At 50.5% G+C, this 19,466-nt stretch overlaps 1 protein-coding gene across 1 annotated transcript in view; it reads right to left on the bottom strand.

The window, feature by feature from the left end:
* Nucleotides 1-10,451, bottom strand: part of Adra1b (adrenoceptor alpha 1B) — an 80,022-nt gene extending 69,571 nt beyond the window's left edge. The window contains exon 1 of the mRNA XM_045152847.1: nt 9,192-10,451. Coding sequence (XP_045008782.1) covers nt 9,192-10,140 — 949 coding nt within the window. The 5' untranslated portion in view covers nt 10,141-10,451. The remainder of the gene's footprint in view (nt 1-9,191) is intronic.
* Between the last annotated feature and the right edge of the window lie 9,015 nt (nt 10,452-19,466).

Here is a 19,466-nt window from a genome sequence, read left to right as displayed (position 1 = left end):
ACAGGAACCCTACCTTGAAAGAACCCCTCCCCCCAAAATTGCAAAACCATTTTTAGAGGGGACCCATGGAGGTTATTCCAGTTGTCAACTTGATAGGATTGAGAATCGCCATGGTAACAAGACTCCAGGCATGTCCCTAAAGTATTTTTTTTTTTTTTACATCCGGTTCACTGAGGTGGGTTTGACCCAGCAACCCACCCTAGTTGCGGGTAGCTCCAATCTATGGGCTAGAGTCTTGAAGTGAATAAAAAGGAGAACGCTGCATTTCCGTATTTATCGTTCCCCTTCCTGACCGGGGATGCCACGTTACCGGCTGTTTCCCTGCTCCTGCCGCTGCGATGAACGGCTTCTCCTTGGACTGTAAACTGAAATAATCCTTCCCTTAAGTAGCTTTTGTCAGGCATTTGTTACAGCAAGGAGAAAAGTAACTAAGACAGTTACTGTTGTTCCCCCCCCCCCCAATGCTGTCAAGTAGGACATTACAACACACGTACAACTATTATCATTCATTATCACCATTCCATCAAAAATGCTATTTCCGTGTCCGACAGAGGACACGGTTTCACAATGAAAGGGCAGTCATTTAGAGCGCTACGTTTGGTTCTTTCAAAGAACACAATGTTTTCCTCCTCAATTCATCGTGAGTCAGTAGAAACTTAAAGAAGCAGATCTCCGGCAAACCTTAAAGCAGCTCTGTCAGTACAAAGAGGGATACTGGGCTGGAGAGATGGCTTGGCGGTTAGGTGCTTGCCTATGAAGCCTAAGGACCCCGGTTCGAAGCTCGATTCCCCAGGACCCACGTTAGCCAGATGCACAAGGGGGCGCACGCGTCTGGAGTTCGTTTGCAGTGGCTGGAGGCCCTGGCGCGCCCATTCACTCTCTCTATCTGCCTCTTTCTTTCTCACTCTCTGTCTGTCACTCTCAAATAAAACAAGCAAACAAACTAACAAACAAAATATTAAAAAAAAAAAAAAAAGAGGGATACTGGGGCTGGTTTCTGAGTGGCAGGAGTCTACCATGTACAGGCCATTATGGTGGGAGTCAAGAGTCCATGCTTTTAAAATAGCTCTTGTCAGGTGCATCTCACGAGTGGCTGCTTTTGCTCCCCATGGCTCCTGGCCTTGGGCTGGAAGCTTTTTCTTTTCAAGTCGTAACAGCATCATCCTTCCCATGGTGCCTTAGGGGCCCTAGAGGATGGTCTACAGAAGACCGGGGGCTTGACCAGCCCCTGCCCTGTCTTTCCCACTCAACAACCCATGCTCAGATGGCTCTCCCCAAGCCCCAGGGTTTGGGGAGATTATTCTGGACACACTTTTATTTTCCTGCCACTTAAGCTTCCTTTACACCATCACCAAACTATCCCAAGTCCTTGATTCTGTCCTCTTCTCATAACCTGTGGGGTGTAAGTCACTGTCACTTCTCACTACAACTTTTTTCAAATTTTTATTTATTTATTTCTTCGAGAGAGAGAGAGAGAGAGAGAGAGAGAGAATTGCACCAGGGCCTCAGACACTGAAATCAAACTCCAGACATGCGCCACCTAGTGGGCATGCGTGACCCTGTGCTTGTGTTGCCTTTGCAAGTCTGGCTTGACGGGGGATCTGCAGAGAGATGGAACATGGGTGCTTAGGCTTCGCAAGTGCCTTAACCACTAAGCCATCTCTCCAGCCCTCACTACACTTTTGAGGCTTCCTAGCTGTCCTGTCTCCAGTCTGCTCTACATGGTAGGCCGAACGGCCCCTGCCTGTCCTCTGCACACGTCTGAAGCCTTGGTTTCCACTTAATCCCTTCTATCCCCTAGCTCAGCAAATTCCCTCATCTCCTGCCTCAGGACACTCCTCTCCTCTCCTCTCCTCTCCTCTCCTCTCCTCTCCTCTCCTCTCCTCTCCTCTCCTCTCCTCTCCTCTCCTCTCCTCTCCTCTCCTCTCCTCTCCTCTCCTCTCCTCTCCTCTCCCCTCCCCTCCCCTCCCCTCCCCTCCCCTCCCCTCCCCTCCCCTCCCCTCCCCTCCCCTCCCCTCCTCTCCTCTCCTCTCCTCTCCTCTCCTCTCCTCTCCTCTCTTCTCCTCCCCTCTCCTCTCCTCTCCTCTCCTCTCCTCCCTTTCCCTTCCCTCTTCTCCCTTCCCTTTCTTCTACTCTCCTCTCTTCCCTGTCTCTTTTCCTTTCTCTCCTCCTCATTCCTCTCTCTGTCTTGATCTCTCCCTCTGACAGAGTCTCATGTAGCCTTATCTCACGTTCTGTAGGTAGCCCTGGATGACCTTGAACTTCTGGTTCTCCTGCATCCTTGCACCTCCCGAGTGCCGGGATTGCAGGCATCAGGCATCACTAGGCCCGGTTTATGTTATGTGGGGGACCAAACCCAGCAAGCATTCAACCAGCTGAGCCCCATCCTCAGGTCCTGGCTCAGGACGTTTCAGCATAACTTTTCCCTGCATGGATTTCTTCTACCACCACCACCACTGAATTAGCTCCTCTCAACTGTTCAGCATTCTGCCTAATTGGTACTTTCTCAGGACATTGTGTTATAGCAATCCCAATATAAAAATCCTAAAAGCATCTCATCTCTTTAAGTCACTAATCACATTTTACATTCATGTTTGCATGTTTTTCAAAATGCCTGTGTTCCCTACTAGAGGTAAGTTCCAGGGAATTCAATTTATTTATTTTTTGCTTTTGAGGTAGGAAATAACTCTATAGCACAGACTGACCTTGAATTTATAGTGATTCTCCTACCTCAGCCTCCCTAGTGCTAGACTTAAAGGTGTGAAGCACCCAAGCCTGGTTTAAAGACCTTTTTTTTTTTTTGAGGTAGGCTAGCCTAGGCTGACCTGGAATTCACTATGTAACCTCAGGGTGGCCTCGAACTCACGGTGATCCTCCTACCTCTGCCGCCCAAGTGCTGGGATTAAAGGCGTGCGCCACCATGCCTGAAAAATTCAACTATTTTGCTCACTGTTGTTTCTCCAGTAAAGCGCTTAGACGCAGCATCCATTCAGCAAATCCACACTGACTCAGTGAATGGCTGCGTGATTAAAGATGGGGACCATGCCCCTAGAAGAAAGGCAAGGTCTCTACTACTTTTTCCCTCTGGCGGGCTGACGGGTTGACAGGGCGCATCCACTCCCTAGAGTCCCTTAGCAGACACAACCCAGGGGTCTTGGAGAGAGTTTAGCCCTCAGCTTGAATGTGGGTGGTCTGCTCTGACCGAGCTTCAGTTTGGTCTTTTCTTCAGCGCTTTGCGATGGGAGCACCCTAACTAGGCTGGCAGGGTGGCCTGGACTTTCCTGGAGAACACTGGCTGTGGCAGCAGGTTGCTGTCAGAGAACAGAACAAGGCAGCCATCTCTGGCATGCAGTGGAATAGGTGTGGCCTGTTCTTTGAGATCTGGATTCAGTCCTTACTTGTGGCGTGACCTGTGACTTTGGGAAAGGCTCCAGTCTTGCTGAGCTTTTGTATATTCACTTATAAAGTAGGAGCTCGGTCAGCTCTGTGGGGACCAACATCTGTAGGAGGCCCAGCAGGCTGTCTGGCACATGGTATGGAGCTGATAATTATATATTGGTTATGTACACAGGGGCTGTGGTTAGTTTTAGTTCAACACTGCAGTGCGTAGCGCAGAATTTAACACGTAGTAGGTGTGTTAGGAAACCTTTGTTAAGTATTAAATGAGTAAGTGGCCAAATACATATTTTTACCTCGGTAAGACTTCCCTCTTCCAGGAAGGCTTTCCTGTTTGTAAACACACTTCTTCCTCACCATCTACTTAAAACAACTGCTTTCCCTGTGGGCAACTCACATCCTTGCAACCTAGCTAGAGCATGGTTATGAGGGTGGCTCTGTCCTGAGCCAATCCTGAGACCCTCACTCTCCCACGAGCTTGTGTATGGGGGCGGCCCCTCCCCTTTGAATGGGAGTCAACATCCACAGGGAGGGATTTCTGTTTGCTTCAGTGCTACAGAGAGCAGGACTCTTCTTTGAAATCGACCTTCATTTGTTTGGAGGGGAGAGCGGCTAGTTCAATAATGGCTTCCTGGTGCCTTTCAGCATTTTAAAAGAAGGAAGAAAGATTTGAAGCAAGGCAAGGTTCCAGTGTTTTCTAAACAACTCACTTAGTCCAGCTGCTAGCTGGCTTCCTACAACCTCCTTCAATGAACCCTTCACCCCAATCCTGAAATGCAACCCCTCCACCATCGGGGCCACTCCTGCAGCCCTGCCCAGGCTGCCCCTTAGCTGGAGGGACTGGGCCTTAACGCTCCTGTCAGGCAGCTGGAGGTTCTCTTGGACATCCTGTGAGCGGCATAGGGTAGAGATCCTGCTATGTTCAATTCTAACCATTCCCTGTCTTCATCTGGCCCAATGCCAGGGGCCAAAGAAAGAGGTCCTTGTTTGCCGGAGCCCATTCCCGCTCCTGAGCAAGGGAGCACCAGTCCCTGATCCAACTTGGTCTGAGGTCACAGGCGGGGGTGCTGGGGGTGCGAGGTGCGGAGCAGGGGGAGCAGGGCACAGGTGGGGAGGGCCCAGCAGGAGACTGCTCCACAGGTAACCAATCCTTGCTCCTGCAATAAAAACAAGGGAGGAAGGAAAACAAGTGACCCCCCCCACTCCCCAGCAGGATCTTTTAGGGGGCCATGGCTATTTTCCCTCCTCCCAGAAAGAATCCCAACCCTTCTCTCCTATGGAGAGAATAAACACAGCTATGGAAATGTCATGCCATCCAGGCACCTGCAAGTCTAGCTTCAACTAGAAGTTCCTCCCACCTGCAAGTCCCTTCCTGCCAAACACAGTCCTGCCTGGGTCTGCTTTTGTCCCTTCTGAGTGAAGAGCGATTTGTGGAAAACTTAGGATCTGGAACCGTCCTCGGATCCCCACGGAGCTAGTGTTGCCCAGCACGCCGCTTCTACTTGGGTGTCACTGTGTGCATTCGCGGGGTGAACGTAGGCACGCGTACCACAGCATGCGTGTGGAGGCCAGGGACAACCTCAAGCATCCATCCTTGCCTTGCTTCCAGCCTGTGCCAGGATCTGTCTTGTATACAGGCTAGCTGGCCTGCAGGCTTCTGGATGATTCTCCTGTGTCTGCCTCTCATCTCATTGTAGGTGCTCTGGGATTACCGATGCTATGCACAAGCCTTTATGTGGGTTCTGGGGAGCTAAACTTTGTGTCTTCAGACCTGTGTAGCAAGTGTTATTCCTGTTGAAACACATCCCCAGCTATTGGATGCTATTTTAACTCAGAGGATGAAGGAAGCTGCACCTCCATTTTCTAGGGATTTTCTTGTTCATTATTGTCATTTTTGAGGCAAGCCCAACACACTGGCCTTTTTTTTTAATGAGAGAGAGAGAGAATTGGTACACCAGGGCCTCCAGCCACGGTAATTGAACTCCAGAGGCATGTGCCACTTTGTGTGCATGTGTGCCCTTTTACACTTGCATCACCTTGTGCGTCTGGCTTATGTGGGATCTGAAGAATAGAACATGGGTCCTTAGACTTTGCAGGCAGTTACCTTAACCTCTAAGCCATCTCTCTAGCCCAATTATTACTATTATTATTTAAAAATATTTTAATTATTTATTTGCATGCAGAGAGAAAGAGAAGACAGAGAGTGACAGAGAGAGAGAGAGAGAGAGAGAGAGAGAGGGAGAGGTGGGGAGAATGGGAATACCAGGACCTCTAGCCAATGAAAATGAGCTCGAGATGCATGCACCATATTGTGCATCTGGCTTTACATGGGTACTGGAGAATTGAACTTGGGTTGTTAGTCTTTGCAGGCAAGGTCTTAACCACTGAGCCATCTCTCCAGCCCCCATTTTGTTTTGTTTTGTTTTTGTGAAGTAGGGTCTCACTCTAGCCCAGGCTGACCTGGAATTCATTATGGAGACTCAGGGTGGCCTTGAACTCAACAGTGATCCTCCTACCTCTACCTCCTGCGTGCTGGGATTAAAGGCGTGTGCCACCACGACCGACTCCTTAATTATTAAGAAAGCATTCTTAGGCTGGAGAAATGGCTTAATGGTTAAGCTCTTGCCTGTGAAGCCTAAGGACACTGGTTCAAGGCTTGATTCCTCAGGACCTGCATTAGCCAGATGCACAAGGGGGTGCATGCATCTGGAGTTCATTTTGCAGTGGCTAGAGGCCCTGATGCACCCATTCTCTCACCACTCTCTCTCTCTCTCTCTGTGCCTTTCTATCTCTGTCTGTCGCTCTCAAATAAATAAAAAAATAATGAACAAACAAGAAAGCATTCTTGGTGATCTGTTGGAGTCCATCCCAACTGCAGGGTCAGGAGTCTACATTGCTCATCTCACCTGTTAAGTTTCCAAGGAAAAAGGATGTGGCCAGGTCTAGCTCAGGGACATACATCTGAGGGCCTCTAGAACTTATGGTAAGGGTAATCAGAGAGTCTTCACGGTCAGGGGATGAGAAGAAAGTTTCAAGAACATCAGAGGTGGGCTGGAGGGATGGATTAGCAGTTAAGACGCTTGCCTGTGAAGCCTAAGGATGCAAGTTCAATTCCCCAGTACCCACATAAGCTAGATGCGCAAAATGGCACATGTGTCTGGAGTTCATTTGCAGTGGCTGGAGGCCCTGGTATGGCATTCTCTCTGTGTCTGTTCCTCTCTCTCTCTCTCTCTCTCTCCTTCTTTCTTCTCTCAAATATATGTTTAAAAAGAACATTGGAGGTGAGGACCTCTCGCTTCTTACTATATGGAAGGTGAGCGCCTGCAAGGTGGGGTGGCAGGGTTTCTCAGCAGACATGAGCAGGAAGGAGAGGAGCAGTGCTTACAGTGTGAGAAGACACTAACGGCTGCAGCCTGATGGGCCTGAGAGAAGCTACATGGTCCCACGCCATGGGTGGCTGAGGAAGGTCTAAGCTTTGCAGCATTTAAGGATGTCGGGTTTTAAAGCGGGGCTGAGGGATGCCCTGGCCAGTGACTCCCAAAGCCGGGCATGTGGGCCATCTCTTCAGGATCCCCTGGGGACTGAGTAAACATAGAGATTCCTGGGATCCGTTTAAGTTAGCACCTCAGGTCCTCTGCCAGTTGGCCAGTGTGAACCAGAACCTCTTGATCTCGTCCTATCCTTTTGTTCCCCCAACATGACACCTGAAGCCCAGGAAACCGGAAGCAACAAATATAGGGTCACAGAGCTAGCTGATGGTCAGGTCCAAAGGAGACCTTTGGAGCTCCGGACCACCTGAGCAATAGTCTTTTCATTTTCAATGGGCTATTTCCCCGAGCCCTAGAGCCAAGGCTGCACCTCTGGTCTTTTCTCTACCCTGCTGGGGCCCTTTTCTTCTTAAGAATGTTCTGGTCACAGCCCCCATAGGCTGGAGGAAGAGCCAGGAAGAAAGAAAGAGAAAGACCCATCTCTCTTCAGAGTGTTTGGCGACAGATGTAGCATTGCCAAGTGTATACTACAGGAAGCACTCTGTCACAGCCAAGGGGGAGGTTGGGGATGAGTTTGGAGCACTGACAGCTGACTTTCAATGAGCATTGCCGTATAGCAGATTCTGCATTAAGTCTTGTGTATTAGTGCAAAGTCCTAAGGGCAAATCCTAATCGGTCCTATTTTGTAGGTGAAGAAACTGAGGCCCATACAGGAGCAATAGTTAGCCCAAGGTCATGTGGCTAGTAAAGGAGCCCAAGTCACACTTCCATGGAGCCATTATGATCTCTGCAATGGCCCAGGTGGTGCGAACCAGCACCCATCATTAGCCAAACAAGCCTGCACGGGAACCCCCGACACCTTGGGAGAGAGACGTGAGATGCTCTGCAGTGGGATGGGGTCATGCTTACGCTAGGACTTCAAGCCGTGTCTACTCAACACCAGTGAGAAATACCTCTGACAGGCAACGCCTGCAAGCCTGCCTCTGGAGGAAGCACACGGGGAGTGAGTTCAACAGTCTCGTTTCGTTCCTATTTTCTTTTTCTTTTTTTAAATGTACATCTTGATACCAGTTTGCTTCCTTTCCATTCACCCATTCCTCTTGGAAGCAGTGTGATTTCTGAGTTTTAGTTGTGATCCCTGAGACCCTGGTGGCATGACCACAGGCACGAGGTCTGTGGCATGCGGTAGCTGCCACCTCTTCCAGCACCGTGGTGCCCCGACTGTGTCCTGATCACCTCCTCCATTCATCTTCTGCAGTTCTCCCCAGGGAGTGGAGAAGACACAAAGCAGACCAGTGCCCTAGAGAAGGGACAAGGACTTCCCAGCCACGTGAACAGCACGTCACAGATGCCACAGCACCTTCCTCTAGGTGCACTTCCTACCCAGACCTGGGCTTCCCTCTTAGAAGAAATCAGGTAGCCTTTTGAAACAATTCAGTCACTGGGAGCCCTCAACCAAATAAGAGGCATATTTGCGAGGCTGGGGAGGGAGGCAGTGAATTCCATCTTGCCTGGATGGGGTGGTATCTTGCAGCTAAAGGTGAGGGTCAGCTCTAATTAAATTCTGAGCATTCCATAAGTCATCAGAGTTGAGAGCATTGTGGGGGGTGTTGGGGGGAACACAAACTGAGAATGCGTGACTCTCTCTGTCATCTTCTCTTTGAAACCTCAAGCTTTAGATAACTCAAAGGCCCTTCGGGGCTCTGTGGCTGTAAAATGCCCTTATTAACTGGTAATGAAGGCAGTGCGCTGGGGGATAGCCAGCCAGCAGCGAGGGAGGAGGAGACTGCGGTCCCTGCAAAGCCCTGAGAAGCGTGGTTCCCCTGCAAGTGCCCTGGAAATGCTGAATGAACGCTGCCTTCCGAGTATGGGCAGCCTCTCGGCTTCCCCGGTGCGCGTCTGCAGTAACTACACACTACTGGCTGTGCAGCATGCATGACGCTGCCTGCGACGGCACATCATCACTACAGAAATAACGCGGGCGCGATGTCCAAGCCAGGTGTCCTTTTTAATTATTCAGTCGAGGCTGGCGAGTGAGTCATTCCACATCCCAGATTCTCCTCCCATTTATTTATTTCTATTTCAAGCACCTAGTACCTTAGCTCATCTCACAAACACCTCAGTTGGTTCTTAACCAGTTCCCCGACCTGCAAAATGCTCTCAGCACAAATGATATTAGCCGGTCTCCAAACACAACGCAGACTGCATCCAGAACCAAACATGCAGACCAACTTCGCAGTGAGCTTCTCAGGAAGCCCACGATAGGCAAAGATGTATAGTTCCCCCTGTGCCCGTCCCCCAACTTACCGAGTGGGAGAGCAATGAAGAAGGGAAGCCAACACAGGATGAACATGCCGACCACGATGCCCAGGGTCTTGGCGGCTTTCTTTTCCCTGGAGAATTTAAAAAGTTTGACCGCTATGGAACTCCGAGGGTTGTGGCCCTTGGCCTTGGTGCTGCTGAGGGCGTCCTCGTGAAAGTTCTTGGAGTGGATTCTCAGGGTCAGCTCCTTGGAGTTGGACATCTCCTTCATGACTCCTGCCTCCAGGTTCTTGGTTGTCCTCTTGGCCACGATGTAGACACGGCAGTACATGACCAGGATGACGGCCAGAGGGATGTAGAAGGAGCCCAGGGAGGAGAAGAGGGCATAGAAGGGTTCCTCAGTGACCCCACATTCCTTGTCATCGTTGGGCGCTGGCTCCTTCCATCCCAGGAGCGGACCGATGGAGATGACGGTGGACAAGACCCAGACACTGAGTAGGGCCAAGATGGCCTTCCTCCGGGTGACCAGCGTGGGGTACTGCAGAGAGTAGCGTACCCCGATGTAGCGATCTATGGAGATGGCGCAGAGGCTCAGGATGGAGGCCGTGCAGCACAAGACGTCCACGGCTGCCCAGATGTCACAGAAGATGCGCCCCAGCACCCAGTAGCCCAGCACCTCCAGGGTGGCGGAGAAGGGCAGGACGGTGAAGCTCAACAGCAGATCCGCTATGGCCAGGTTGACGATGAAGTAGTTGGTGGGCGTCCGCAGGTGCCGGTTGCAGGCCACAGACAAGATGACGAGGATGTTGCCCACGATGGCAAAGAGGATGAAGGCGCCCAGCACCAGGCCCACAGAGATGGCCCTGGTGACGTCCAGCTGGGGCAGTGTGGAGTTGCTCGAGGTCTGGTTGGGGCCAGTGAAGTTGGCATCTTTCAAGTCTCCCCAGTGGGCAGGTGCTGATGTGTTGTGGCCGATGTCCAGATCGGAATTCATTTTAGAGTCCGCCCTCCATAGCCGAGGGAGGTGACCGGGCTCGGAAGGGCTGTGTGTGGCCAGAGGCCGTTCAGCTGCCCCGAAACTTTGCCTCCTCGGCGGTCGTCTTCTCCCGGCCAGAAGTCATCTCCACCAGCCCCCCGGGGGGTCGGAGGGCGGGCAGCCCAGCTCCAGCTGCACGTCTCCCGGCTGCACCGAGCCGCTCGCTCGCCTGCCGGAGGAGGAGGAGGAGGAGGAGGAGGAGGAGGAGGAGGAGGAGGAAGAGGAGGTGGAGGAGAAGACAGGGGACGAGGCGGCAGCTCCAAGTTTAATGGTGCACGGCAGGCGCGCCGGGGCCCGGGCTCGCAGGAGGGCGCGGGCGCGGGATCTGGGGACCCCGGGGGGCGTCCGCCCGGCCGTGCCCGGCCCCGCGGCGGCGGGTCTGCAGAGCGCAGCGCCGGCCGCGATCGGCCAGCCAGCGCCGAGGAGGGTCTGCTTTCAATGAGCCGCCTCTGGGCTGACTGCTCGCCGGTGACATCAGGCGGGGGAGCCCGGCGCCCTGACTCCGCGCGGCACTAGGGGGCAATGCGGGTCCAGCCAAGGCGCGCGCAGCCCCGACGCCGCCCGCCCGCGGGCTCAGCCTTGCCAGGGCCAGACCTGTGCCAGGGCGGGGAGGGCACGCGTGGGGCGGGGGGGGGGGGCGGACCAGGGCGTGGGCATGCCGGCCCATCCATCGCCAAGGTGGCCTGCTGGGATCGGTGTCCCTCCTGTTCACGCTTCAGTTTCTAAAGTGGAGGAGGGAGGCTTGCCTTGAAGGGTGTGTGTGTGTTGGGTGGGGGGGGGGGGTCCTGGAATCAGGCCCCGGATTTAATGGGACGAGGAGCAACTTGTGTGCCCCTACAGCCCCCTAGGAAAAGGAGAATCCCCCAGAGTCAGGTAGGGGGGTAGGGAAAACTGTAGTCACATCTGAGACCAGCCCCTGGACTTTTACTTCTCCTTGGCAACCTCTCTGTCCTCTCTGGCTGCAGTTCATTTGTTCGTTTTTTGTTCGTTCTGTCCTTCATTCATTCCTGCACCCGTTCGTTCGGCGCAGTTTTAGTGATCAACTCCTGTTCCTTCCTAGGTGCTGTACCATGCCAGTTTCAGAGAGGCCAGAACCAAGAAATAAGCCAAAATCGAGTCCTATCATCTGACGACAGATGCTAGGGAAGAAAATTAAGCCAACAGAGGGAAATACAGTGGGAGTGTGGGGGCATTTGGAAATTGAGATGGAGCTGGGGATGTCTCTGAAGTGCTGATTGAGTCAGGAAGGGAAGGGAAGGAGGGAGGGGGCAGTTATTTGGTAGGGAGAGTGAGGGGAAATGGACTGTTAAACATTTGGAGAGACTTAGGGCATCTCCCTTATTGCTGGGTTTTATCTTTTTTTAAAAAAAACTTTTGTTTATTATTTGCAAAGGAGAGAGAGAGAGAGAGAGAGACAGAAGGGCGAGAGAGATGGAGAGAGAGAACGAATGCAAATATGAGTGCGCCAGAGCCTCTTGCAAAGGAACTCCAGACACATGTGCCACATGGCTTTGTGTGGAATCTGGCCCAGGCAGTCAGACTTTGCAACAAATGCCTTTAACTGCTGAGCCATCTCTCTACCCTTCTTTCTATCTTATATTTGTGTATAAACACACAGTTATAGAGCCTGCTCCCAGAGGTAGGTGAGTGGTAGGTTCTTAAGTACAAGACAGATTTTTTTTTTTTTTTTTTTTTTGTTTTTCGAGTTAGGGTCTCACTTTGGCTCAGGCTGACCTGGAATTCACTATGTAGTCTCAGGGTGGCCTCGAACTCTCGGCGATCCTCCTACCTCTGCCTCCCGAGTGCTGGGATTAAAGGCGTGCGCCACCACGCCCGGCCAGATTTTTTTTTTTTTAAATTTAAGAAAAAAGCTTCATGCCAGCTCATTTACAGGGTCTTGCAATGTAGTCTAGGCTAGCCTTGAACTCTTAATCCTCTTGCCTCTCCTCCTGATGATAACAGTCACTTAATACTTAGGCCCTAGACAGTGTACTCATTTTTTTCACACCTTCTCATGACCCTTTGAGAGAGCAACTAGTCTCATGCTTGTTTCTATTTCATGGGTGGAAAACCAAGTCACAGGGAGGCTGAACACCCTTGCCCATGACCACAGTCATCAAGGAGAGGAGCGACAAGTTGAACCCCACTGTGAGGTCTATTTCAAGCCTGAGCACTATGTACGAGGTCACACCATTCTTCCAGGGCAAAATAGGGCGCCGAGTGTATGTTACACAAGAATCTGTTTTCAAAGTGGTTAATTCTGGGGCCAGAGCTGCCAGTTGTGGGAAGGAACTCACATTTGTTAAGCTCCTGCTGACGGCTTCTCTCTTCCCTTTCCTTTCCCCTCTTCCCTTCCTTTCCCTTCCCTTTGCTTCCCTTCCCTTCCCTCCCCTCTCTTCCTTCCTCCCTCCCTCCCTTCCTTTCTTTATCCCTTCCTCCCTCCATCCCTCCTTCTTCCCTCTTCCTTTCCTTTCTGTCTGTCATATATATATATTGAAACGAGGTCTGTGCTCTTCAGGCTGGCTTCAAACTCTGCAAGCTCCAGCTCAGCCTCCAAAGGGCTGGGGTTATAGACATGAGGCACCATGGCTGGCTCACTTATTTTCTTTCATTCTTCATAACAGTTCTCTGAGAGAGGCATAACCACTCTCCATGGACACAAGAGAAAACAGTAGTCTAGAGAGTGAGTCATAGGCTAGTGACATGTGGCGAAGCAATGGCAGTGGCAGCTGGACTGAAACGTGAAGGCTGACCCCTTTCTTCTAGTCCCCAAGTGTCCCAGCGTCTCACCCCTGCCCTTGAGAATCACTACATTTCCACAGGGGTCAGGAAAGCAGGAGTCACTCAAGCTGAGTTGCATGTAAGTTCCTCAAACTAAAGGCGGCTTCTTAATTCTTTTCTACTTTTACTTTTAAGAGAGGAGGCCAGGTTATCATCTCACATTAAACGTTTTATTTGTCAGGCCTGGTGGTGCATACCTTTAATCCCAGCACTCAGGAGGTAGGAGGATCACCATGAGTTCAAGGCCACCCTAAGACTACACAGTGAATTCCAAGTCATCCTGGACTAGAGTGAGACCCTACCTCAAAAAAAAAAAAAAAAAAAACAAACAAAAAACAAAAAACAACCAAGAACATCCCTCCAAAAACAAACCCCAAGTTTTGTTTGTTTGAGAAGAGGTCTCCCTTGTAGCCCAGGTTGGCCTAGAACTCACCCTGTAGTCAAGGCAGCTCTCACACTCACGATGCTCACCCTTCCATATGCTGTGGGCACAGACATGTACCACCAAGCCTGTTGACACCTCAGTCTCCTCCCACTAAACACACAGGCTCCTCAGTGGCACAAAATACATAATTTCAAGGAATTTCTCTGAGGTTATAAAAATCATGTGTCTATCTCTCTCTCTCTCACTCTCTCTCTCTCTCTCTCTCTCTCTCCAGATTTTTATGGTTACATGAGTTAACATTCTTCCTTTTGCAGAGATGTTAAGTACAAGATTCTATACATGTTGAGAACTGAAAACATAAGGACATAGAACTCATTTCCATATGTAGAAATATTAAAATAAAAAGGGTATCAGCAATGATATTAGATGAGGACAAGGGTTTTAACATTTATTTTTCTATTCATTAGAAACAATTTTTAAAGGTAGAATAGACAGCAAGCAAATCTAAGAAAGGCTTTCCTGGAAGGGGCCTTAACAGAAATATGTCATTTTTGCTCATTGTTTTTCTGTCTTGTGGGTAGCTATCAACAGCCCTCACAAGATGAGCTGAAAGACAACACCTCTGTAAACTGGGCATGGTGGCGCACGCCTTCAATCCCAGCACTCGGTAAGTAGTGGTAGGAGAATCACCATGAGTTCGAGGCCACCCTGAGATTACATAGTCACTTCTAGCCTGGGCTAGAGTGAGACCCTACCTCGCAAAACAAAACAAACAAGCAAACAAAAAAGTCTGGAGCAGGGCTGGAGAGATGGCTTAGCGGTTAAGCGCTTGCCTGTGAAGCCTAAGGACCCCAGTTCGAGGCTCGGTTCCCCAGGTCCCACGTTAGCCAGATGCACAAGGGGGCGCACGCGTCTGGAGTTCGTTTGCAGAGGCTGAAAGCCCTGGCGCGCCCATTCTCTCTCTCTCCCTCTATCTATCTTTCTCTCTGTGTCTGTCGCTCTCAAATAAATAAATAAATAAATAATTTTTTAAAAAAAGTCTGGAGCAGAGACAGCTCTGAACAAACTTTCTTTTTCCTTTTTCAACTAATCAGTTACTGTGTTTAAACCTAAATTGTGATTAGAGATTAACTTTTAAATTTTTTTCTACATTTTCATACACATAAACCATATTTTGATCATATTCACCCCCATTACCCTCTTTTGGCCCCCTCCCACTCCAGCTGATCCCTTCCTAGAGATTTTAAGACAAGGCATGCCCAAGCTTATGGTGGCATGGGTCTTCAAGAGCTCTCAGGCCCCTAACTCACCCATTGTGCCATCATGGTGGCGTAGCAGCAAAGGGCATGGTCCAGCCAGCTGCCACAGCTGGTCAGGGCCATTGGTAGCCATTAAACCTTCTTTCCCTGGCCCAAAGAATGGGGCTTCTCCTGACACAGAGAGCCATCCACACAGCCACTCATGACTTGGAGACAGAGTTGGTCTTTTGAGAAGTCCTAATGGTCTTGCTGCAGAGGCTGGTCCCTAAGGCAACTTCCTCAGCCTCCACTGTGGGGGCAGTGGTGGGGTGTCGTCCATCATTTTCATGTGTTGTAGTTAGCATCACATTGCTGGGATAAGCATCCAACCAGATGTAGTTTATGGGAGGAAGGGGTTTATTTCAGCTGACAAATCCAGGGGAAATGCAATCAGTGGCTTCTGGCATCCACAGATCCAAGGAGAAACAGCTGCAGCAAACATGCACCAACACCAGCAAGATGCAGACCTGCCAGAGCTCAAACTGCCCTCCACACCTGTGGGGCTGGAATCAGATCCGCCCCCAAACACACCTTAGGGCTGGACTCCAGTATCTAACCCCAGTGACACTTCCTCCAGCCAGGCTGCTGGAGACTTAAACAGGAAGCTTACCCTTAATCAAAAATACTTGAGGCAGGCTGGACATATGGCTCAGCAGCTAAGCGCTTGCTTGTGAAGCCTAAGGACACTGGTTCGAGGCTCAATTCCCCAGGATCCACGTAAGTCAGATGCACAAAGTGGCAAATGCATCTGGAGTTCGTTTGCAGTGGCTGGAGGCCCTGGTGTGCCCATTTTCTCTCTCTCTGACTCTTTTTCTCTCTGTTGCTCCCAAATAAATAAAAATAAAAATAAACACCTGAGGCCATGGGGCACATACATTCACATTCAAACCATCACATGGTGTTTCTTCAGAGCTAGAATGGCAGAGTCCTGAACTGTTAACTCCTGGGGGATGTGGGTGGAGGAATACTGGTGAGCTAAAGGCAGCCAGTGATTTGCATGAGGTGGTGGGGGAAGGGGGCGGGGAGGGGGCGGAGAGAGCGAAGACAAGTTCCAAGTCCACATTTTCCCCCTTCCCCGGGCATGCATGTCATTAGCTACTGAGCATCAAGCAGTATACCACGGGGTCTGCAGAGGCTATGTAGCCAGAGCCAAGCAGCTGCCACGTGAAAACTCAGGCAATGGTGGCAAAAAGCCAGGAAGAAAAAAGAAAAAAAAAAAAAAGAAGAAGCAGCAGCAAATCTGAGATTCAGCATTGATTTATCTTTATTACAAAAGAGAATAGCCTGTTGCTCAGGTGAGAACTTGCATCTTTATTCAGATGTCAGAATGCAGGAGAGGTTGCTGAGCCAGACAGAGACGTCGGGCATCCTTACAGACTTCACGCACGCTGTCGTTTATGAGAAACGTCCCTCCGCACAGCGGGCAAGTATTGGCTCTGATAGCAGACTTGAGGTAGGAGCCGCTAGAAGCCTTGCTGCTGGGCATTTTCTTGCTTTCTCCCCCTCCCCTCACTGGAAATGCCTTTTCACCCTTGTGGCTGATTTTCTGACCCATGCATTTGACCGTTTGTTTAGGTGTCACGAGGGTCCAGATGATATTTCATTTTCTCGGTACTCCCTGGGGCAAAGCCAAGCCCGGAGCTCTGAGTCACTGGAGGCTCGTGGAAGAGGGCTCATTTCCTCGTCCATCTTATTCCATCAGGAACCTCTGATGTTGCAAACTCCCATTGCTGTGAGCCCTCTAGGAGAATTTGTCACTGGATCTGACCAGAGGGGGAACTGAGGCTGGCAGTTTCAAGGATCTCTGGGAGGAGAGCTCTCAGTCAGGATCACACTGTTTTCCCTACCTAACGCTCTTCAGCTTTCGGCCAGCTGACCAGATAACCACACGAGCGTCTGTCTTGTGCAGGATGCCACGCTGGGCACCACGGGTGGATCAACGATGAATTCACTAGGCAAACGACAGCCTCGCACCCACCACTGGCTAAACACGGATGACAGAACACTTTTCAGAAAAAGCTTACTGTGTGCCAGGCACTGTGCAGGGGACATCGATGTACACTTATTTCAGTCCTCACAGCAGTGTGGGTGAGGGCTAGCCCCATTTTACACAGAAGAGACTGAGGTTCAGAGAGGGTTTGAATAAGTGTCATAGGTATTCAAGGCATTATTGTCTGGCTCTGATGCTTGCATCCCTTTCTTTGCACCAGACTGAGATTAAAAAAGAAAGAAAGAAAGAAGAAAAAGGAAAGTACAGCAGAAGGCTCCTTGTTAGCCAGAAGGAAATTACAGAAGCAAACAGAATGTGACCAGGGTCCTGAGTGAGCAGAGGTGGGGGGGGGGGGAAGGGAGGGGAGGGGAAGCGGAGCTGTGGCTGGGAGGAGGTTCTGCCCTGGCGCTCCTCGGCGCAGCCTCCTCACCCCGCAGTTCTCAGCCTGCCAAGGAGTTGAGAGCTGACTTGGATACATTATAATCCCGCTCCATCCTTTAAAAACAGCGAGTGTGACCTTGGATTGGGGGAGCAAAGTGATTACAAGCCGGAACTCTGGCATCCAATCCACCTGGGTCTATGTCCTGTTTCCATAATTTGTGATCTGCGTGTCCTTGGGTTGGTCACATAACTGCTCTGGGCTCTAAGGTTCCTGACCCGTGGGGTGAGGATTATCACTGGCTCTGCGGTTAGGACTGGATGCAGTAACATGTGTGAGGTGCCAAGTGCCAGCCAACGGTCACACCGGTGGAACAGGAGCGAGGAGGTACTTACTGAGTGCTTGGCCTTGGGCCAAAGTGCTTTGAGTTCATGATCTCATTAAAAAAACAAACACTTACTTAAAAAAAATAACTTTAAACTGGGCGTGGTGGCGCACACCTTGAATCCCAGCGCTGGGGAGGCAGAGGTAGGAGGATCGCTGTGAGTTTGAGGTCAGCTGGAGCTAGTGAAACCCTACCTCAAAAAACCAAACCAAACCAAAAAACCAAAAACTTTATTTGCAAAGAGAGAGAGAGAGAGAGAAGTAGAGAGAAGAGATACAGAGAGAATGGGCATGCCAGGGCCTCCAGCCACTGCAAATGAACTTCAGATGCGTGCACCGCTTTGCGCAACTGGCTTTATGTGTGGGTCCTGGGGAATCAAACCCTGGTCATTAGGCTTTGTGGGCAAGCACCTTAACCACTGAGCAATCTCTCCAGCCTCCATTATCTCATCGTAATCTAACAGTTCTGCTAGGTGGATGCCATTATTGTGGCCCTTTTATGGACGAGGACACCGAGGTGTGGAGAGGTTCAGTGGCTTACTGAGGTCACAGGATTTGCAGGTGGCACAACTGGAACGCAGCACCCTATAAATGAAGGCAGAACAACAAGGAATGGGTGGTGCAAGGCATAGGCTCCATGAGGCACTAGGGTCCCTGTAGGTAGGAGGGGCAGGACGTGTCCTTTCTTCAGGGGTGGGGACACTGGCTACCCCAGAGGAGTTTCTACTACCTCCAAAATCAGCATGCCAGAGGTCCCCAGGAGCAAGGAGTCTTCGGCTCCTTCTGTGCAAGATTGCTTTTTATCTGTGGCGATGATAGCTCGTCACTTGTTGGTGAGCTTGGATTCCCCCAAACCAGAACATCCGGTCACAGCATTCCCAAGTGAGCGGGGCGAGTTCCAAGGCGGCCCTCTGCAGCAGGCTGCTGAAGATTCGTTGCCAAGTCATCCATGGGAAGTCACACGACATGTTTGGGGGGAGTCTGGGAGCCCTGGGTGCGAGGGCGTAGGGGTGCTGGTGCATAGACTCTGAAAGGCCTACTGTCTCTGGATGTGGAGAACAAGACACCTTCTCCCTCATGCCCTCCTGGCTACCCTAACACAGAGCACTGCCAAGAGTCATTCTAACCACATGGGTCACAATCATTAAAAATTATGACGACATGCTTCTCACAGCTGCCCCTTCAATGCCCTGGCCCCTCTGAGTTCCACTGCCCCAAGTCAGGATTGTGAACTTCTGCAATGTCAAAACCAGCCTCCCTGAAGACCATCCACCTAGTGTAGAGCCTGCAAACTACAGATCGTGGATCAAATCCAGCCTTGTGCCTGTTTTTGTAAATCAAGTTTACTAGTGCACAGCCCTGTCCATTTTTATTTGTTTTTTTGTAAATAAAGTTTTATTGTAACACAGCCAGGTCATTTGTTTGTGAAGACCATGGCAGTTGAGTAGTTGCCACAGGGGTGATCTGTTCTGCACAACTTAAAGTATTTACTCTCTGAGTAGGTAGAAAAAGTGTCCTGGCCTTCATCTAGTCCGGCTTTCTTATTTTTTGCATAGACACAGAAAGGGTCAGGAAGGGGAGGGCGTTGTCCCAAGGCAGTGTCAGTAACCAAGAGATCTGACTCCATGGGCACATTGCTGCCATATTCTGCATCATGCCTCGGGGTCTGAGTTTGAATCCCTGCTTTAGTTGTCCTGTTAGGTGACCTTGGATAAGCCATAAGCCATTTCAGTCTCTATCTCTCATCTGTGTCCTGGGGATAACATTTTCTATTTCTTGAGATAATGTGTGTGTTAGGTGGTTGTGAAAATCAAATAAACTATAGTCTGTCATGCTCAGGCTGAAACCCCAGTGAAAACCTACCACTAATATCATTATCTTCTGTCATTTCCTATCTTTCCAGTCTGTCATTTATCTATCATCTGTCTGTCCGTCTATCCATCCATTCATCCATCTATGCAGGTCACTTTCTTGCGGCTGACCCGAAACACCTGACCTGAAGCGGCTTACAGAAGGACAGGACAGGTTTATCGCAGCTTCCTCTTTCAAGGGGGACGATGTTCCATC

This window comes from Jaculus jaculus, chromosome 6, assembly GCF_020740685.1.
Source record: "Jaculus jaculus isolate mJacJac1 chromosome 6, mJacJac1.mat.Y.cur, whole genome shotgun sequence".
In the NCBI taxonomy this organism is placed as follows: Eukaryota; Metazoa; Chordata; class Mammalia; order Rodentia; family Dipodidae; genus Jaculus; species Jaculus jaculus.
Note: the sequence above shows the minus strand (reverse complement) of the source record. Positions and strands in the feature narration are given on the sequence as shown.